The 22388-nt window shown below is 47.5% G+C and overlaps 1 protein-coding gene across 1 annotated transcript in view; it reads left to right on the top strand.

The window, feature by feature from the left end:
* Positions 1-2999: 2999 nt before the first annotated feature.
* STK35 (serine/threonine kinase 35) overlaps positions 3000-22388 on the top strand; it is a 42771-nt gene continuing 23382 nt past the window's right edge. Inside the window, exons 1-2 of the mRNA XM_049779354.1 lie at positions 3000-3555; positions 19727-20477. Of these exons, the coding sequence (XP_049635311.1) occupies positions 3015-3555; positions 19727-20439 (1254 nt within the window). The 5' untranslated portion in view covers positions 3000-3014 and the 3' untranslated portion in view covers positions 20440-20477. The remainder of the gene's footprint in view (positions 3556-19726; positions 20478-22388) is intronic.

The following is a 22388-nucleotide window of genomic DNA, read 5'->3' on the forward strand; positions in this document are numbered from 1 at the left end:
ATTAAGAAAAATAAAACAGAACCTATGTACAATTGCTTTGTCCCTCAAGTCCCCAGATTGTAGTACATATTTCTTAGCAGCATACAAAGTAATCTAAAGACATAACACTTATGTAACTCCTTAAACATTGAAGGCAAAGTCTTTTTTACATTTCCATGCACATGCAATTAGTTTAAGTTAACCTCAAAAGTTTAAATGGTTTGTTTCTCTTAAGGATTAGAGTCAAAGAAGCACAGTAAAAATGGTGTTAGAGTGGCAATTATTATTTGCATAGGCCCACCAAAATATGAGGGACATGGAACGGAAAAGCTTTGGCCTAAATACAAGGAGACCCTACCCCTGAAGTTTCCTGGCATAAGACCAACTCTAGGCTCCAGGCAAACTAGTTTGTCCAATCCAGGTCATTGTCTGTAGTGCCAACACACTTTTATTTTTCACAGTCTCTGTTGTTGGTATCATGTTTCTGTATTAAAGATCCTGGAATCTGCATATCCTATATTGCAGTCAGGATGGTGCAGAGTATCCTTTCATTTCACCTCACAATTAAAGGGCAATGCAGAGAACCCTGTCCTGTAACCCTGTCAAGTCTTCTTAGTGTTAAGGGAAGTCTCTTTTGAGCAGGTCGATGTCAGAGCAGTGGCCCTGGTAGAGGATTGTTTCCAGGTGCTGTTATAAAAAACCTTGGATGTTTCGTAGATACCTTCCCTGGTTCAGGGGTGAATGGAGGATGCCCAATCTTCTGAGGCCTATGCTAGGTCATTATGATTATATTATATATAATATTACGTATTTTATATAGTGTCTACAGGGTTAGGTAGCATAGCGAGCTTCAGTTTCTTTTTTATTTATTTTTTCTGAGCTTCAGTTTCTTAAAGGACTCTACCTTGGTTGTGGCAAGGGAATTTAGGCCAATGACATAGATTCCCTCTAACTCTTCCCATTTACCCCAAATCAGAGTATCTCCTCCTTGGAGAGACCCACCTCAAGCTTCTGCCCTTTATAATCTCCACGGTTCAAAGTCTCCCTTACATCCCTGTATCAATTTCTTTCCTTAACCCTTGTCCCGCTTTTCTTTCCTTAACTCCATCTGCCCCCACTATCATCACAATTCTCTGCCACAGTCCCACAGCAGGTCCCAACCCTCTTGTCTTCATACTAAGCCCAACCTTTCACCCAAACTGCTAGAGCAGTCCTTGCCTCTCAGGTCCAGCTTCCATCCCTTCTACATGACTTGACTTTACCCAGCATTTCTCTGCCAGTTCAGGGTCCGTACTTACGCTTAGTACCACACCCAAGGCTGATGGTTGTATTGTGTCCTTGGTCTGTACGGACATAGGAAAGGAGAATCACTATTTTACGCCTTACCCTGGAAGAGTTCCTAGGAACAAACGCCTAAATGAGCCTCGGCTATCTGGTTTACCCCTACACAGTGTTTGAAATATTGCAGATGTTCAAGAATTCTAAAGCACTCATTGTGGTTGACAGGGCCCTTCCTTGTGACCTCATCTCTCTCACGCTGTCTATCACCATTCCCCACTTATTGGCCACCAACCGCACCTCCTGACCTTGGTACCCCACTTTGTGTCTCCAGGCCTTTGCATTTTCAGTTCCCTTCCACTGGAGCAGCATCTGCCTTACTGCTTTACTTTAAAGGGACTTTGCTCTTCACACTTGCTTCCTAGCTTTTGCCTTGCAGGCTGCTGACCCAGGTTCAATCCCCAACACCCCCATGGAGCCCCTCAACCCCTCCCTCCCCAGGTGGAGCCCCGCCAGGTGTGGCCGAGCGGAAAACCCCCAATCGGGGCGAGTGGTCCCCAGACATAGGGCCGGGAAGGTGCCACTAGGCTCCAACAGGCCGCGATCCGGGAGGCGGCGCGGGGCCGGGCTTGGCGCCCCCCCCCCGCCTTGTTTTTTGAGTATCACTATTCAGAAACCCATCTTTGGTTTATTTTCGTTGTTGTTGTTGTTTTAATTCTGAACCCGTGACCAATCGATGATGCCCCTTGCGAGCAGACCCGGTCGAACGCTCCCGGTCCCTCGAGCGCCGCCGCCTCCTCCTCCAACTTTGGCGCCTCTTTTCGTGGGCCGGCGGCGCCGCCTGTGATTGGGCCCGGCGCGGCGTGTGGGCGGGTCTAGCGGGCAGCCCCCGCCGGCCTCGCCTTCCCGAGCCGAGCCTCGCCTCGCCTCGAGCCACGACGCGCCGCTCGGGGATGGGCCACCAGGAGCCGCCGCGAGCCCGAGCGCGGGCCGAGCTGCTGAGGCGGCGGCTGAGCAAAGGAGGGCTGGGCTGGCGCGAGCGCGTGCGGGACGTCCCGGGGAGCCTGGGCGCCGCCGTTGCCACCGCCGCTCGCGGGGCGGCCCGTCCGGACCGGGACCCGCCTCCTCCGGGGGAGTCGAGCGGGACGCCAGGGACGGCGAGGACGCGCCGGGTGAGTAGCCCCGACTTCTGGGTCCCTGGACCTCTGGGGCCGCTCCGCTCCGGGTTCATTTAATGAACTGTTTTGAACCGGGAGAAACCAAAGTGGCTTACGAGCGGGGGGAACCCCTAAATAACGACCTACGGGGCCGGGCCGCGCGGCCTGGATATGTCAAGAACCATTTCCAACAGAAGTCGAAGAATCAAGCCGACGCTTTTAATCCCCCAAACGGCGAGCGGGCTGCAAAGGGCGGGGCGCCTGGGGAGGGTTGCACAACGGCTCCCCCCGCCGTGTGGCGCCTCATGGTTCCGTCCTCCCGCTCGCCCCGCCCCCGGGCCGCGGCCAACTCGGCGCGCCCAGACTTCCGTCTTAAAGGGACCGCGGCCGCCGCTCAGCGCGCCGGAGGAGGCGGCCTCCGAAGTCGGGCCTCGCCCCAGCAAGCGCTTCTCTTTCCGCCCGCAGGTCCTCCCTCGGCGTTCCGCCGCGCGGCGCGCCAAGGTCGGACGGAGGGATGAGGCCGGGAGCAGCCGGGCAGCGCCGCCGCCGCCGCTGCCTCTGCCGCCGCTCCCCCTCCCGCCGCCGCCGCCGGCCGTTGCCATGGAGACGCGGGGGGAGGACGGCGCGCGCCGAGGGACACAAAGCCCCGAGCGCAAAAGGCGAAGCCCAGTGCCGCGGGCGCCCGGCGCGAAGCTGAGGCCGGCGGCGGCCCAGGCCCAGGCCCAGGCCATGGATCCGGCTGCGGCGGCGGCGGCGGCGGCGCAGGCCCCGGCCCCGGCCCCGGGCGAGGCCTACCTGGCGCGGCGGCGGCGCGGGCCCGAGGACGCCCCCGGGGCCCCGTCGCCGCCGCGCTACAGCCTGCTGGCGGAGATCGGCCGCGGCAGCTACGGCGTGGTGTACGAGGCGGTGGCCGGGCGCAGCGGGGCGCGGGTGGCCGTCAAGAAGATCCGCTGCGACGCGCCCGAGAACGTGGAGCTGGCGCTGGCCGAGTTCTGGGCGCTCACCAGCCTCAAGCGGCGCCACCAGAACGTCGTGCAGTTCGAGGAGTGCGTCCTGCAGCGCAACGGGCTGGCCCAGCGCATGAGCCACGGCAACAAGCGCTCGCAGCTCTACCTGCGCCTGGTGGAGACCTCGCTCAAAGGTAGGCCGAGCCGCCTGCCTGGCTGTCACCCACCGCCCCGCACCTGACATCCCGCAACTGACACCCCACAGCCTCTTTTTATTTTGCTCACCGGGGCCTAGCCTAGAGGGGGTGGGTAGGGGATCTCTTTTAGGGGGACACCCCATCCTCAGATTCCTCCACTCACTCACCCCAGCACCCTGGTTAGTTGCTACTTTCCCAGCTGTCTCTGGTGAAGTGCTCCAAAACTGGGAGTCATTCTTACTGAGGGTCCAGAATTTGAAAGGTCACTTGGAGTCCTCAGATTCCATCCACCCCAGTACCCTGGTTAGTTGCGCTCCCCCCCCCCAACAGGCGCTGGTGAATTGCTTGCTCACGGTAGGGGGGGGTCTCAGGAAGTGAGTGCTCCATAACTGGGAGGCATTCTTATATTACTAAGGGCCCAGAATTTGAAAGGTCACTTGGAGAGTCCCTCAGATTCCACCCCAGCACCCTGGTTAGTTGCCATTTTCCCAACTGGCACTGGTGAAGTGCTCACCGTGGGGGGTCTCAGGAAGTGCTCCATAACTGGGAGTCATTATTATATTACTAAGGGCCCAGAATTTGAAAGTTTTTCGGTTGGGGAGTCCTCAGATTCCACCCCAGCACCTTGGTTAGCTGCTATTTTCCCAACAGGCGCTGGTGAAAGTGCTCGCCATGGGGTCTCAGGAAGTGCTCCATAACTGGGAGTTATTTACTATGGGCCCAGAATTTGAAAGGTCCTTTGGGGAGTCAGAGAGTTAGTTGGATTTCAGAACTGGTGGTGATACAACTAACTTACTCACTCCAGGGACTCTTTGCTTTTTTTTTCCCCCTCCGTTTTCAAAAGCAAGCCAGAAGAAGAAACTTTACTGTGCCCCACCTTCTCCCCTCCCTTTTGGATCTTAAGTACTGACACCCTTCAGTTCCTTCCTCCCTTTGGATTACTTATCTTTACCCCAGAGGACCCCCCCCCCCCAAACCCCTCAACCCCCCAGGTAGTTAAGTAAATGAAATGAAGTTTTTCTATTTTCCTGGCTTTGCCCTCTGGGGCGCACAAAATAATAACCTCACAGGTGGGCCCAGAGTTTGCACAGAACTTCATCTGACATCTTTCCCAGTCCTTTGGCTCTTAATCCTTCTCTCTTAGCCCTGGAGGCTGATTTAGGAGTGATTTCTAGGGAAAAGTGACTTTGCCCTCCCGGGAGGGCTAAGCCCCATTTGTTGAGTGGTGGTGGTGGAGTTTGCGCTGCAGTTAGGTTTAGAGCTCCTGTGCACCTTGTTTAGTAGCCAAGGTGTTCCTGCGAGTGCCGGTAGGCTAGAAAGATGTGGGTCCTCTCTCTCCCCTGGGAGAGGCTTCTGATGATTGTCTTCTTTGACTTTTATCTCCCTAGATGTTTTCAAAACTTTTACAAGACAATCCTCTTTCTGTTGAAGGTGAAACTGAGCTTAGAGGCAAATAGTTAAATCTGCTGTTGGAAGTCTGGTGGTTGGTTCTCTGACTTCCTTACAGACTTTTCTAGTTCAGGTAGTGTGCACCAAGACCTGCCCTGAAGTGAGGCTTCCTTTCAAGCTGTAATGGTACTTGTGTTCCTCTCCTGAGAGAACTTGGTCTGACCTTTATGAACTGATAGGATTATGGGAGGAAGGGGGAATATAGTAGGATTGAGTGAGTGAGTTAAATAGGGCCTCTTCCCGCTTCCTTCCCCTCCCTCCAGCTTTTGGCACTCAGCTCCTCTTTGCCCCTCGGAAGAAACCTAGCTGCTTGTTTTGACCCTAAATAGAGAAGGGCGTGATCCATTTCATCTGGAGACTTTGTTCAAACTAGCCCTCCTCTCTTTTCATCCCAATCCCAACCTTCCTGGAGAAGCCTACCCTCTACCCAAGGGTGTGAATATCGTTGTTTTGAGAATGATCCTCCAAGAGATTCTTTAAGCTTTTTTTTTTTTTTTTTTTTTTTTTTTTTTTTGAGATTCTTTAAGCTTACCTGTATTTGATAAGCTCTCACTTCCATTCTCAGACTGAATTAATTCTACACTGTGGCTCATGAATAGTCCAGACCTCCTTACTACACCACAGCCTTGGGATGTGGGGATTTGCTGCCACTCTTTAATGCTTAGTCTTAAATTTTCAACTTGGATTTGAAGTCTCTCACACTTTCTTCACTTTGGATTTTGATAAAGCTCTTCAATAAAGTGACAGTATAGTGTTTTTTTAGTACAGGGATTTAGTGGATAGACTAGCTTTGTCATGAACTGACTACATGAAAGAATGGGCCTGGGAGATAGTACCATAGGCAGGGTCCATGACTTGCATGCAGCTGGCCTCTGTTCTGTGCCCCAACACCTGCCAGGAGTGATTTCTGAGATCAGAGCTGGAAGTAAATCCTGAGCCCTTCAGGTGTGGACCCCCCCCCCCAATAAAAAAAAAAAACACCACAAAAAGGGCTACACATTGTTTACAACTCATGTAGGAGGTACTGAAGATAGCTCAAGGGCCGAGGGCAAAGATCTTTCAAGTGCAAAGACTCATGTCTTGGGACCCCACCTGATGCTTCTAAACCTAGTCTTATAAGTCACTGAATACTGGTGGTGGGCCTTGTGGCCCCCAGAACCCCTGTCACTGGCCATAGCATTGAGCCATTTGGATCAGTTGTCCAAGTATCAGGCTCCTGAGCACTGCTTGGGAAACATCACCCCATACCCCTCATCAGACAGACAAAATTCTGGTGTGTATTAGATCTGCTCCTAGAAAGCAAGCTCAGGACGAGCCTCCAACGGAGGATTCAATTCCATAGGTTCAGGCTACATTTCAAATCCTCTTCCATTTCTCTTCAAGATTCACAACCTTCTTTCTCCAAGTTTTCCAACTTGTTTGACCAGGGACTCAGAATTCTTCCTGAGTTGCCAAAACCACAGTGACAGAAATGTTCCTATTTTCTTTCCCAAGACCTAGAGAAGTGAAGCCTTTTGCTTTTGATCACATATTGTGTCCCTTTCAGTTACTGGGAGTCTTCAGTATTTGAGACTCTACTGTGGTTCAGGGGAATGCCCTGCTGGATCTTAGGAAACTGATTTTCATTGCAAGAGCCTAAAGCCCTGAGGGGTCCTTACATAGATTTTCCAAATGTACATATATATCAAGTGTTAGTTTCTTACATAGTAAGTTAGCTTTTTATTTTTGCTCTTCATATTAAATTGAAAAGCAAAAAGCCAAACTAACTAGTCCAGGTAAAACTATTCCTGATATCATCTGATTTCCAAACTTTAGAAATCTTTTGGTAGGGAGAGGAATAGGGGGACTGTGCGGGGGAACCACACTTAGCAATGGGCACATAGAGGGCTACTCTCACTTTATTGTTGGAGGGTCATTCTGGGTATTCTGGGAGACATGGCATTGCCAAAGGAATTAGACCTGTCTGAATTACTCCTTCATGCAAAGTATGCTCACTAGCCCTTTGAGCTGCTTCTCCAACTCAGCTTTATAATCTGATAATTCAGAAGTGTTGGTCTAGGCGGAAAACTGGGGAGGTTTGGGGAGATGAGGAGCCATACCTGTCCCTATACTCAGTTTACAGCTGGCTCTGCTCTCAGGGAGCAACTCCTGGTGGGGCTTGAGGTGCTGCTGGGGATTGAACCTAGGTGGTAGGTCACGTGCAAGATAAGCGCCTTAACTTGCTGTACGTACTATATTTCTCAGGCCCAAGGACTAGAAGAAATCTTAAAATCTGATTCTGCCCTTGTCATTCAAGTCCTTCTGATCACTTTTTTTGTTGTTGTTTTGAACTTACTCTTGGCTATGCTCTGCTGCTAAGGATCAAATCATGTTCTGCAAGGGTCCCTTCAGTCACGTTTTGCCCATTGGTTCCTGCAACTTTAAATAATTATGAAGTAGATAAAAAAAATGTTAATCTGTCTTAAAGTCTCAGCTGACCCAGATGCACCTAATTTTGCTGAGTCCCTGTAAGCGGTACTTTCTGGAAAACAACACTTTGCCCCAGTGGAGCTCTCTTGAAAAGTTTGAGGGCCAGCTGACAACTTCAGTGCTAATCAAGGTCACTAGAGAAAAGGCAATTTAGCTCATTAATGGGGGCTCTTCCAGCATTAAGAATGATGAGAATTAGCCAGAAGTTAGCAGAAAAGGTGGCCTTTGAACCAAGGGTGCCTAGAATCATGTGGCTAGGTATAAAAAAGAGATAGTGGACTTTACAGCTGGACCAGATTTAAAAAATGATTGCTTTCCCTTTAGCATTGACTAGTGAATATTCAGAAAGCGTTTATGTACTTCTAAGACATTATTAAGGCCCAGTGTACTGAACCCTAAGCAATAAGCTGGGAGTAACCCCTGAACACTTGGTGTGACACACACCCTGGAATTATTTAATGCAAAAATAATTTTACAGGGCCTGCAATGATAGTGCAGCAGTAGGGCGCTTGCCTTGCATGCGGCTGATCCAGGACAGACCTCAGTTGGATCTCTGACATCTCACACGTGGTCCCCAAGCCAGGAGCAATTTCTGAGCGCATAGCCAGTAGTAACCCATGAGCATCACCGTGTGTGGCCCCCTTCAAAAACAAACTGGGGGGGGCGGATGTTTGCTTTTCAAGCGGCCGACCCAGGACCAACGGTGGTTCGAATCCCAGCATCCCAAATGGGTCCCCCCCCCCCCCCACCTGCCAGGAGTGGTTTCTGAGCAGAGCCAGGAGTAACCCCTGAGCACCGCCGAGTGTGGCCCAAAAACAAAAAGAAAAACAATAATTTTACACTTTCGTTGGTCGGGGTTGGGGTGGGAGCACATCTGACTTAGTGCTCAGAGGACAAACAGCCTCTTGTGGGCCATACATTTACTCTAACTTTTGAGCCTTCTCCCCAGGCCCTAATTGTATACAGCTTTTGTTGTTGGTTTTAGGGCCACACTTGGTAGTTGGTGCTCATGGCTTATTCCTAGCTTAGTCTAGTATCAGAGATCATTCCTGGCAGAGCTTGGGGGACCATATATGATGCTAGAGATCAAACTGGATTCTGTCAGTTCGCAAGCAATCACATTACCAACTATACTATTGCTCTGACCTCCAAACTTAAACATCTTTTTGTTGTTTGTTTGTTTTTTGACCACACCCAATGGTGCTCAGGGATTACTCTTGGTTTTTTGCTCTGGGACCATATGGGATGCTGGGGATCAAACCTGGGTCTGCTGCATGGAAAGCAAGCAGTTTACTCCCTGTACTATTTCTCTGGCCCCAATCTTAAACAGCTTAATGCAGTTCTTGGCCTTGTCCAAATTTGAAAACTTTCAGCTGTACCTTATGTCCTTCCTTTCTCTCTGAATGTAAACCCAAAACACCTTACTCAGAAGCATTATGTTAAAATGTAGAGTTTTTTTGTTTGTTTTGGTTTTTGGGTCACACCCGGCATAGCTCAGGGATTACTCCTGGCTCTACACTCAGAAATCGATCTTGGCAGGCTCGAGGGACCATATGGGATGCCGGGATTGGAACCACTGTCCTTCAGCATACAATGCAAATGCCCTACCTCCATGCTCTCTCTCTGGCCCCCCAAAATGTAGAGTTTTAGAGTCAGTAGTGGCCTCAGTTATCTGATCTGATTTCACAGGGGAGAAAGCTGAAACCCAGTAAAAGAAGAGGACTTGTCCCAGATGAGTTAGCAGTAGCATTTAAACCAGTTTCCCATTCTTTTAAAAAATTGATTCGGAGCCGGAAGTGGTAGGACATTTGCCTTCATGCTGCTGACCTATGATGGACCCATGTTCAGTCCTTGGCATCCCATATAGTCTCCCCTGAGCCTGCCAGGAGCAGTTGATGAACACAGCCAGGAGTAACCCCTGAGTGCTGCTGGGTGTGGTCCCAAAACCAAAGAAATTAAAAAATAGGTTCATAGGATTGGAGAGAAAGTCATGTGGTAGAATGATTGCTTTACATACAGCTGACCTGGGTTTGATCCTGGTATCTCATATGGTCTCTGTAGCAGCACCACCAGGAGTGTTTCCTGAGTGTAGTAGAGTCAGGAGTAACCACAGAACATTGCCAGGCATGGCCCCAAAACAAAAACAATAAAAAAGAAAATCATGGGGGCCGGAGCAGTGGTGCAAGAGGTAGGGCATCTGCCTTGCCCGCGCTAACCTGGGATGGACCACAGTTAGATCCCTCAGTGTCCCATATGTTTCCCCAAGCCAGGAGTGATTTCTGAGCATCACTGGGTGTGGCCCAAAAATCAAAAAAAAAAAAGAAAATCATGGGGGCCAGGGTGATAGTACAGCATGTGGGGTGCATTCCCTGCACTGGCAAAATTGGGTTTGATCCCCAGCATCTTACAAGGTACTTAGAGCACTGCCAGGTGTGGGCCACTTCTCAAAACAAACAAAATTCATAATCCTGTCAGTTGCTTGCTGGATTAACTTCTCATAAAGAGTGGAGACTTCAACAGTTTGTTTTTCTTCTCTTGCTAATAGATTGGGCCTTGAATGAATATACCTTAAATTAGAGACTCCTGCCACTTAGGTTGCAAGCAAGCCCAATTATTGTCACTCAGAATTTCTGTTACTAGGCCATATTGATAGTATAGTCAATAAGGCACTTACTTTTGGATGTGGCTAACCTGGATTTATTCCCCAGCATTCCATATCGTGCCCCAGGCCTGCCAAGTAGTGATCCCTGAGCACAATCAGGTGCTCCCCAAAACCAAAAGGGGAAAAAATTTGGTACTTTATCATATAGAACTATGTATATATCAAACTTATGATGGTCAGGTTAAACTCTGAAGGCTCAAAACCAAGTGCTGAGAACTTTAGAAAAGTTGGGAGCCTAGCCACCATCTTGATAAAAACCCTTTACTTAGTTGTGCCTTGCCAATTACTTGTTGCTGGGGCTGGAGCGATAGTACAGTGGGGAGGGCATTTGTCTTGCATGCAGTCAACTCTGTTTCTTTTCCTTTTTTTTTTTTTTTTTTTTTTTTTTGGTTTTTGGGCCACACCTGTTTGACGCTCAGGGGTTACTCCTGGCTATGTGCTCAGAAATCGCCCCTGGCTTGGGGGGTACCATATGGGACGCCGGGGGATCGAACCGCGGTCCGTCCATCCTACGCTAGTGCTTGCAAGGTAGACACCTTACCTCTAGCGCCACCTTCCTGGCCCCTCGACCCTGTTTCTATCCCCGGTATTTCATATTGTTGCCTGAGCACAGAGCCAGGATTGTAAATCCTGAGTGCCGCAGGGTATGACCCCAAAATAAACCAATACCAAAGCCAATTATTTTTGTTTGTGGTTGACCCTGGGGATATTGGGTGGGTGAGTGGGTGAGGTTGTCTGCCTCCATCCATTGCCAGACGCTGCATTAGAAGAGATTCTGCAGTTTTCCTCCACGTGGAGGACACGTGTCCCAGTGACCATTGTGAGATGATAAGAGGACATAACCTAGAGTAGACTAACATTTCCCAACTAGGGTTGCCTGACCTCCTATAGGCCCCCAGGATGACCAGAGAAGACCCAGGTGTAAATGATGTAAATGAGAGCCAACTGGTAGGACAGGGGACATGGAAAGGAAAGAAGGTTGAGGGTGGGAATACAGTTAGACCTGGGCTGAGAAACTGCGCTAGAAAACAGTCACTTCCAAGCACAGGTCTGGGGACCTGTGTAAAGAAGCAGCTTCACTCACTTAGCTGAGTTGGGGAGCAGTACTTGGAGGTAGGCTGGGCCTCAAAGGGGTCTGGCTGTGGGTCTGCCACTCTTACTCCCACCCCCACCCACCCTGTTGAGTGCTCTGGGAAACCTGAGCTGAGCCCGTAGGGAGCAATTCCCAGTACTGTCTTAGAGATTGGGGCCCAGGGTTTTTGCGCTCTCCCAGGTACTCTCAATAATGATTTTTGTCTACTTGGACATAGATAAAAGAACGTACTAGGGACGCTGAGAATTAGTGAAACACAGAATACTGACTTGGAACCAAAGGTTTTATCTCAGTTTTGCTGTCAATGAGAGCTAAACCTGAATATTTGTGATGCGACAGGAACTTTGATGTGAGTCACCATTCTGAGGACTTCCTGCCTAATAACATCAATCCTGATTACAGCTACCTTAACAGGAGAGACCCCCAAGGTGCTGAGATCAATAGTTTTTCCAATGTCAAATATGTCAGTAAATAGCCAAGTCAGGATCGATCTCTCTCCCTCCCCTTCCCCATACCCCATCCAACTCTTCCTTTCTTTCTCCCTCTTTCTCTCCCCTGTGTGTTCTGGGATCACTCCTGACATAACTGAGGAACCATGTGGGATGCCTGGGATTGAACTTGTGTTGACTGCATGCAAAGCAAGCAACCTCCCCGCTGTACTATTGCTCCTATCCCTCAGTCTGCTTTCAGGCTGTGCTATACTTTGGGACAGGTACCTTAAATTCTAAGCTCTTCTGCTTTGTCTTGGGGGTTTTTGTTGTCAGTGGCATAATGATATATTAGGAAAAAATAGCTTCTGTTTTTTTAATCAGTCCTTGTGGCCCTGCTGACTTTGATGGTGCCTTCCCTTTGTATTGGCTGCCAGGGACCCTGTTCCTATTTTCTAATCTACCCTTGAATGTTTGGGGACAAACTCTCAGTCTGTTTTACTACCAACCCACTATCTTATGTATGCACTGGGGATACTAAGAACTGGCCCCAGGAGATAGGGATAGACCTTAGTAATTGAGAGCTTTGGTTAATTGGGCTTCGCATTAGGTAAGTCTTTATAGTGTAAACTGTCAGGCAGAATTTAACTTCCTAATAGAGCAAAAACCTCTTTTTAACTTAGATTTGGCGGTTTTCTTGGAGCCTAGTAGATCTTTGTGAGTGATTTGTGAAGTCTAGATTCTCATCTAGGTTGTCTTAAGCTACACATTCTAATTTTCTGATGTTAGGATTTCATCTGGCTTTGTTTTTTTGTTTTTGTTTTTTTTTTTTTTTTTAATTAAAAACTCTCCAGGACTAGAGACAGTTCAGTGGATTAAGGTCCTTGCTTTGCACTCAGCCAGCCTGGGTTCGATCCCCACTATCCTATATGGCCCCCAGAGCGCACCACCTGGAATGATTCCTGAAAGCAGAGCCAGGAGTAACCTCTGAGCATTGCCAGGTGTGGCTTATAAACAAAAACAAAATTAAAAAAAATCAAGATCCATCAGTGATGAGTAACTAGTCTAAAATCAAACCACTGACAGGATCAGGGTCTAGATTTTTATCTAGGTGCTCTTCATTTTCCATGTTTTTGATCTGCCTTGTGCCCAGATTGGCTGTTCAGTGATGTCCTTACACATTAATGTAACTATCCCAAGTAATGGCTCTTCTGGTATCCTATACCTTGCAGGAGTCTGTCATAGTAAGCCTTATTGCAGCCCTTTAAGATGTTTTCTCAGTTTCTGGAAGATTCCTGGGCTGTTACGAGGTTTCCCCTGGTCACATAGCCCTATCTTCAGAGGATAGGGTTTAGTGTTATCCCAGGCCTGTCTACTCCCCTTTCTGTCTAACCCCTCCTTTCTGTAGCTCTGCTGGTTCCTTTTTGGCTGTGTATATTGCCCCAGTAGCCACCCCCAAGGTGGTCTGTTCTCTAGTGCATGGTGACATTTGTCTAACTTATAAAATACTTTGAGCACAGCCTGTGGTGCTGACACAGTCCAGCCTTGTAGTGACACTCCATAGCCCAAGGTCACTGAGATAGAAAGTAGAACAAGGTCTATGTGCGCGTCTTTCCAGACATGCCACATGGGACCTTGAGCATCTCAGGTCTGATCTTTAAATAAAGCATCTTAATGTATGACTACTAAAACCAAGGGCCGCACAAATTCAGACTGGATTTTTCTGTATTCTTTTTAATTTTAAACAGTATCATAATTTTATACCATGCTTTTATCACTTCACATTAAATATGCTATGGCTTTTATTTGGTTGTTTTTGTTTTTGTTTTTTATTTATTTATTTATTTTTGTGGATTTTGGGTCACACCCGGCAGTGCTCAGGGGTTTTTCGTGGCTCCGTGCTCAGAAATTGCTCCTGGCAGGCACGGGGGACTATATGGGACGCCGGGATTCGAACCGATGACCTTCTGCATGAAAGGTAAACGCCTTACCTCCATGCTATCTCTCCGGCCCCTTGTTTTTTATTTTTGACTTTCAGTAAATTTTGTTGAAGTATGTGACATGTGAAAGCATTCACCCAAGTGGTGCATTAACATCAGCTAGTTTTGGAAGTTGGTTCCCTTCTTCATTCTTTTTTTTTTTTTTTTTTTTTTTTTTTTTTTTTTTTTTTGGTTTTTGGGCCACACCCATTTGACGCTCAGGGGTTACTCCTGGCTATGTGCTCAGAAATCGCCCCTGGCTTGGGGGGACCATATGGGACGCCGGGGGATCGAACCGCGGTCCTTCCTTGGCTAGCGCTTGCAAGGCAGACACCTTACCTCCAGCGCCACCTACCCGGCCCCCCTTCTTCATTCTTATCATACTTTATAAAATATCTGTTCTTGGTACACTTTTGTGTTGCTGGTAGAGGTGGCTTTCTTGATCATTTGTTTGGTTAGTTTTGGTTTTTGTCTTTGTTGTCTTTTTGGTATTCTGATAAATTAAGTGGGATTTTTTTTTTTTTTATGTCAAATGGGATCAAGCAGTTTTAAGACCTGCTTCTCTGCTGAGTTGCTGTCTTTTCTGAACATTTTGGTCTATTAGTCCTTTGCTGAAAAGTGAAATCCGGCGCCAGGGAGACAGCACAGTGGTAGAGCATTTGCCTTGCATGCAGCTGATCCAGGACGGGCCTCAGTTGGATTCCCGGCTTCCCTTGGTCCCCCTTGCCTGCCAGAAGCGATTTCTGAGGGCAGAGTCAGGAGTACCCCTGAGCGATGCTGGCTGTGACCCAAAAACAAACAAAAATGTTTGCATGTTGTACGTTGACCTCTGACTTGCCTCTTGATGAACACCACCTCCTTGGATGCTTAAGCTCTTGAGTTAGTGGGAGATAGAACATTTAAGGAATTCTGCTGGTGGCACTATGGCGGTGTGGTGGAACCTCACAGATGGTGGAAATTGGGTCCTAGCCTCCAACCAGACCATAACCTGTAAGGCTTGTATTCTGAGGAGACTGAAGTGAAAGAGGACTGACTGCCTGGAGCTGCACAGAGGAGCAAATGACTCCCTGAGGGCTGTCACTTTAGGTTTCAGAGCTTTCTGGTGAGTTTTTAAGGCTGGTCTCCATAATCTCCAGCCTCTAGAGGAAATTTAGTTCATCCACACTAAGAAGAGCCCTTTCACCTGTTAACTCTCTGAGATTAGAGCTCAGTTTAGTCCATGTAAGATGAAGCTTTGTCAGGAACCTATGTCTCACTTTAAATGGGTGTTTTAAGAATTGACTTCTTAGATTCAGTAAGCAGTGATCTTTCTCAGATCCAGAATGGGAAGTCAGCTGCATTTGGTTACAAACTAAGTTCACAGATCCTTTAGTCAACTATACACCATTTCTGTTAATTTGGGGGGCCACACTGTGCAATGTTCAGTGCTTACTCCTGGTTCTGCTCTCAGAAATTATTTCTTGCAGTGCTCAGGGAAGCCATATTGGTATGCTGGAGATCCAATCTGGGTTGGCCCTATGCAAGGCAAGTATCCAACCTGCTGTACTATTGACCATTTCTTAGGACTTGATTGTAGTTTCTGTCTCTCTCCAGGCTCACTATATGTCTTCTGGGTTAGCACCAGACTTGGGTCCTTTGTGACAATATAACACTACCCTGCTATGAATGAACTCAGCCTCTTCCTCCTGGGAGACTACTCAGGGACCACCCTAGGCTGTAATTCTCAGCTTTCCTTGTTCTCAAAGCTGTAGTCTTTCTGTTTCTAATGATTTGCCTGTCTGATCAACATTGTCTGCTCAGGAAATGTTCAAATGGAATTTACCAGAACATGGAAGTGGAGCTTCTGGAGGAGGCTTGGAAAACAGCATCTAAAATCTTGGACATGTGGGATCCCTTTTGAGGGGTGTTCCCCACCAAGAGATGGGCATGCACTGACTTTTACCCTTAAACTGAGAGTTGGTTTCAAATTTCTGAATAAAGCCAGCCATCTTTTTATTGGGAATCTTCCACATTACTTAATTCTCATGAGAAATGAAAGGGGACTTTTTGCTTTTCATTTTCTTCCTTAAGTGTGGTATAGGCTATGTTTTGAAATTTATTTTGTATTTGTCCTTGGGCTTGAGGGATAAGTCAATCAGATTGTGTTGTACGTAAGCCTGCCTCTCTTGAATAATCATTTCTCTCCCAGGGTTGGTGGTGCATACTCCGCAGTACTCAGTGTTTACTCCTTGTTCTGCACACAGGAATTGCTCCTTATAGAAAGGGTACCGGGGATAGAACCCAGGTTGGTCAAATGTAGGGCACAAGTGTCCTGCCTGCTGTACTATCTCTGCCTGATATAATGTACATTTCTTTGCTCCATGGGGCCTGACATAGCCTAACTACTGGAAGGACAGGCTGTGTGGAATCGTGCCAGTGCTCTTGAGCAAGTTACTTACCATTTCTCGGCCTCAGTCTCCTGGTCATGAAATAGGTGCTTAATAGGTTGATTATGCCTTAATGTCTATTCAGATGGTGCCTGCAGAAATCCTAGGGTAGCAAGATCCTTCTAGAGAATGACCTGGTCTGGTCACAATGGATTTTAGCTCCTACAGCTCGAGCAATGTGATGTGATCACACTTTTTTTATTTCCTTCAATACCACCTTTCCCCTAACATAAAAACTTTATGGCATGTAGTACTGGAATCAATATAATTAGTGCCATCCTATGCTGTGGGGTGGGTGAATATATCAGTCATATATGCATCTAAAACTGCAGATGTAGGTGATTCCCCCCCCCCCCCCCATTGGAATCAGCTCACTTTATTCCTCATAGTCTTAGTTTTTGGGTCACACCCGGCAGTGCTCAGGGGTTACTCCTGGCTGTCTACTCAGAAATAGCCCCTGGCAGGCACAGGGGGACCATATGGGACACCGGGATTCGAACCAACCACCTTTGGTCCTGGATCGGCTGCTTGCAAGGCAAACGCCGCTGTGCTATCTCTCCGGGCCCTATTCCTCATAGTCTTTCTCCGCCATATGAAGCCTCTGTGCTACCTATGCCATGTACTTTCTTTTTCTCCCCTATGCTTTCTTTTGAATGTAGGTGATACCTTCAGTGGGTTACTGTATTGATAGAATGAGAAAATGGAATCTGTAAGGCTCAGGGACTTGTCCCCTTGGCCAACCATTTTTGCATGCATCTTCTCAGTGAGTTGGGACCTGACCTGGACTTTGTGCCTTCTGGTTCAGGCCCTTCCATATTAGTCACTATAGCTTGCTTTTTTTGACAGAAAAGGCATGGGCCCTCCATCCCAGGTGGGCCAATACATCTGTGGGATGGTAGCTGGGGTTCTGACAAGCTCTCAGGGTTTGCCGTGGGTAGCTGGGGCTTCCTCTGAGGCACAGGCTGAGACGTCTCTCTGAAATCAGCCCAGAGGAGTTTGTCTGTGCAAAGAAGTGCTTTTTGTCTTGCTGGACAAGAAGCTGTGTTCACCACTTTTCCATTCTGTCATGCTCAATGTCTGCTTCCTCCTCTCCAGAACTTTCTCAACAAACAGCACCCTCCTCTAAGCATCTCCTGGGCTTAACCTACTCCCCAGGCTGTTGTCCCAAATGCCCCACCCTCTCACTCAGGACAAACCCTTTTTTTTGTCCTTGGATTCCCATAACCTGGGTTTAGACTGCAGTCTGTTTTGCAGACTTGTTTACTTTTTCACTTCAGTTTCCTTAGTTACCAACTTTGTATATAAAAGTCATTATTATTCCCCACCCTTTATTTCCCCACTAGAAGTTTCACTGTTTCCTGATGTTGCTTTTGTAGAAGGAATTTGATGGTCTTTTAATCATTTCCTGTCTGGTTCTATCACCAGCAAACACTTCTTGCTCTATTTATGGCTCTCTCCCTCAGATTCTGGATTGATTGGGTTTTCATGTTCAGATCCCTCCTTTATTTTGCAGTGTTCTGAGATCAACAGCCTCTAGCAAAGTAGCTGACAACCTTAAGAAAAAAATAAAGAGGACTATGAGATGAGAAACAGCTGATTAAAAAAAAAATCTATCCTAAACTGGTTCTTCCTGTATTACATTGATTGTAATATGCATAAACAAATTATATGATTACAGGGAAAGTTAGATCTGTCTAATCATGGTCAGAAACCTAAAGATTCGCCCTAATTCATCTCACCATCTTTATGCCTCAACCTCAGACTTCCAACCATTGGCTTTGGTAGCTGTTTCTTGGCAACTGCAGGCCAGACTTGTGGGTCATATTCCGCAGCACCATTTCTTAGTCAAGTCGAGACAGTGGCTGGGAACAGTGGCAGAAGCTGTATAAGAAAGGTACAACCTTAGTGATGAGCCTAACAGGGACTCTATATTCTGTCTCCCCTTTGTTCCCCTTTGTACAGGGTTTAAAAAGCTCTGGCTCAATCACAGGTAGTCTTTGAGGGGACTCCCTTTGTCCCCAAGGTCTTGCCACCTTATCTTCAGCCAAATAATACATAGACCTAGCATTGGAGACAGTTGTCATCAAATAATTTATTTGGGATGGCTCCTTGTCCATTAATTTGTGAAGAATATTGGGAATTGGTAGCGGAGTGGTGGTGTAAGCAGTAGGATGTTTGAATTGCATGTGCTAACCTAAGATGGACCTCGGTTTGATACCCTGGAGTCTCATATGGTCCTCCAAGCCAGGAACGGTTTCTGAGCGCATGGCCAGGGGTAACCCCTGAGTGTCACTGGTTGTAGCCCCAAAACCAATATATAATATATAATATATATACTATTATATAAAATTTATAATATATATGTTATAATAATATATATAAAATATTGGGAATTATTTGGAGTTGTCAGTTAAGCCTTTCTTGCCCTTAAGATTTGGAAGACCTTGAGAAAAGGAGCTGGAGCTTTAATCCCACTTGACTTGACTCCGCCTTAAAGATCTACTTCAAGCGCCTCCCCTAGACTTTCCTTCAAACCCTTTGTTCTTACTGCCTAGAATTCCCTTCTCCCTGTTGACCAGTCAGCTACCTAATCTTGAAGGGTCACTCTGTCTTCCCCCTCCCAACAAACCCTGGTGGCTTCTGCCTTCCTCCTCAGCCATCCTCAGAGTGACTGAGTTGGGCCCAGTACTGATGCGTGGCTTCCACTGCATTTGTTCGTGTCTCTGTTCTCACTGGAATTGCAGTGCAGAGGATAGGCCCGAGATGGCAAACCTATGGCACGCATGCCAGCGGTGGCACATGAAGGCCTTGCAGCTGGCACGTGGGAAGGTCCACAGTTAAGATATGTGGTGCGTGCCGCATAGTTTTTAGATACTAAAATCTTGTTATTAAGGTTTAATTGACATGCTGGCACTTTTGAGGAAATTCTTTGGTTTTGCGTGGCAGTTTGGACACTCGGGCTCAAAAAGGTTAGCCATCACTGGGATAGGCTATACCTCAGTTGTGCTTGGCCTGTGATGGACTCGCAGAACACCCTGAAAGAGAGCATGCGGCCAGGGAAGCAGGTCCCTTAACCCAGATGTGTGTGTTTTCTCCATGCTTCACTTTGTTTTATCAGCAGCCCTGGGAGGTGTGGGGTTGGGGTGTGAGGGTACAGAAGAATGAAACCTGGCAGCTTTGTGGTCACTTGGATTTGAACTCTTCACTATAGGTCTGTAAGACTCAGATTTTTTTAAATAGGGAGGGACTGTTTCCTCTTTCCAAGGAGGTTGATGCCAAGTGCCAATGTGGCATAGTATAAGTAATTCCATGTGGCCACTCAGATGAAGTGGCAGCAGTAGAAACTGGGAAAGGTGAACTGAATGGCCTCCCAGCTGTTGAGCCAGGCGGCAGCAAACCAGTCCTTGCCAAGGCACACTGAGTTCTGAGCCCAGGTGCTGCACACCAGTTTCTGCGTCACACCTGCCAGATTTCATCTGGTCATAGCTGACTCTCCCTCAGAGTCAGTCAAGACGGTCCCACTGGAGAGGCCGCTGGGTGCCAGTGGCCCTGTTCTTGGATGGGAGCACCTGTCACTCTTAATATGCTGCTTTCCTGTAGCCTAAAAGCAGTGTGAATGTGTCCATCTCACTCAAGCTCTCTCCGGTCTTCCTTTGATTCAGGAGAAAGGATCCTGGGTTATGCTGAGGAGCCCTGCTATCTCTGGTTTGTCATGGAGTTCTGTGAAGGTGGAGACCTGAATCAGTACGTCCTGTCCCGGAGGCCGGACCCAGCCACTAACAAAAGCTTCATGCTACAACTCACAAGCGCCATTGCCTTCCTACACAAAAACCACATCGTGCACAGGGACCTAAAGCCAGACAACATCCTCATCACAGAGCGGTCTGGCAACCCCATCCTCAAGGTGGCAGACTTTGGCCTAAGCAAGGTGTGTGCTGGCTTGGCCCCCCGAGGCAAGGAGGGCAATCAAGACAACAAAAATGTGAATGTGAATAAATACTGGCTGTCCTCAGCCTGCGGCTCAGACTTCTACATGGCCCCGGAAGTCTGGGAGGGACACTACACAGCCAAGGCTGACATCTTTGCCCTGGGCATTATCATCTGGGCAATGATAGAAAGAATCACTTTCATTGACTCTGAGACCAAGAAGGAGCTCCTGGGGACCTATATTAAACAGGGGACTGAGATCGTCCCTGTTGGTGAGGCGCTGCTAGAAAACCCAAAGATGGAGTTGCACATCCCCCAGAAACGCAGGACTTCCATGTCTGAGGGGATCAAGCAGCTCTTGAAAGATATGTTAGCTGCTAACCCACAGGACCGGCCTGATGCCTTTGAACTTGAAACCAGAATGGACCAGGTCACATGTGCTGCTTAATATTCAGGGCAAAGCATCTTGGGTGTTTTTTAAACTAGGTGAGTGAACCTTTTGTTCTGTATGAACACTTCCTGGACTGGATTATTCCTCATAGGCCCTAGAGTGTAGGCATCATGGAGGTGGGAGTAAATAATGTAGGGGCTGGAGGCAACCAACAGATCATCACCTAAAGGCCTCCCCTACCCACAGCCCAAGTTTTGATAAGGAGATTTATGTGGCTCTTTGAGTGAGTAGAGAAGTGTCTGAGCCAAGTTTTGAGTTTTAAGAAACACATTTTCTCATCGAATAAATGCTTATTTTAGAAACATGCAAGATGTATAGACAACTTTTTTTTTCTACCAGAGAGCAAAAACTATCCGTCATATATTCCTCCTACTCAGACCCACTCCTGTGCAGCTTAGGTCATACCTCTTTAACTGAGCATTTCCCACTTGTTATACATACTTGGTATGACTAGAGTTGGTCATTCGTTCCATTATGATATATCTATCATTTATATCTTGGTATATAATGGAACTGTTCTCCTTTAGGTACTGGAAGGGTCGCCATTGTGGGTCCTATCTATGGTGTGCGAGGGAATATGCTCATATGGAACATAACAGGTTTAGTGCTGGCTTTTTTGTGTATTGTGTGTGGTTGGCTCTAGTGTAATAGGATGCAGAAACCTGCATATGAACACATTTATCTTTGTTTATTGTAGATGAGAGAGGTATGGAAAAACAATTAATCGAACTTTAAAGGAATGGTTCCTAGGGACAGGAGTGGAGATTATGGGCTAGGAATTGCATTCTAGGTTGACCAACTAGCACCCTATAAAGAACCTAATGCTTTAGGCCCCTGAGTACAGCTGAACAACTCCATCCATTTGGGTCAGTGAAGAATGTTGAACATGAGGTAATCAGGAGTGTGGACAGAGCTGAGGTAAAGGGGCTGCCTGCACACATTAGCCTAGGTGAACTGCGATTCGACCCCTGCAGTGTCCCATATGGTCCCCCAAGCTAGGAGCTATTTCTGAGCACATAGCCAGGAGTAACCCCTGCGGATCACTGGGTGTGGCCCCCAAACAAAAACCAAACAAACAGCTGAGGTAGAATATCCAAAAATGGGTATTTTCTACCAGGAATAGCTGTAGTAATTCAGTCTGAACAGAGCCTGAGATGTAAGTGAGAGAAATAGAACTAGAAATTCAAGAAACCAAGATCCTGAACTTGACCAACATAGGAATCTGGGGTCATCTGAACACCAGAGGAGAACAAGGACTGTTTCAACAAGAACTGTTGTGTGTATGGGCTGGAGAGATAGTGGAGTTAAGAGGAGACACTTGCCTTGCATGGGACCAACCCTGGTTCGATCACCAGCTCACATGGCCCCTTGAGCAGAGTTAATATGGACCAGCCCCTTCTCCAGCCTCCAAATAGCTGTAGCATGTGCAAGTTGAATTGAACACAAGATTGAATGCTGGGAGCCCACTTGTGCCTGTTATTTCCTAAACAGAAACCCCTGGCCTAGTTTCGTGTGAATGAGAGAACCAATATATGTGCCTGTTCTTACGTGTGCCATTTCAAAGGTGTTTCACCTTTCAAACCCTGTAAGGTGCTAAGTCATTCATCCAGTATTCTGGATGGGCAGGTATATGCTGTTCGCATGTCCCCCTTTCCTCCCTCCTTCTTTCCTAAGTTTTAGTAGTTGAGCTGAATTTAAACTGCCCTTTTATTTTGATGAAATCTCGAGATTAGGTGATAGTTGCCTGGCTGGCTAGATTTATAGAACTGACTTGAGTTCCAAAGTGGTGGATAAGAGATGAGGTGATGGATGAGGATGATGCCAGTGGGCACCGGGAAGAAGCCCTTCACCTACCAAGTCAGTTCAGTTGGTCCTTGGTCTCTCCCTTTCTAGCTAGAACTAGTCAATACTTAGTTGAACCTGGCTATGGCCGTAATGTTCTCATT

The sequence above is a fragment of the Suncus etruscus genome, chromosome 9 (assembly GCF_024139225.1).
Source record: "Suncus etruscus isolate mSunEtr1 chromosome 9, mSunEtr1.pri.cur, whole genome shotgun sequence".
Classification (NCBI taxonomy): Eukaryota; Metazoa; Chordata; class Mammalia; order Eulipotyphla; family Soricidae; genus Suncus; species Suncus etruscus.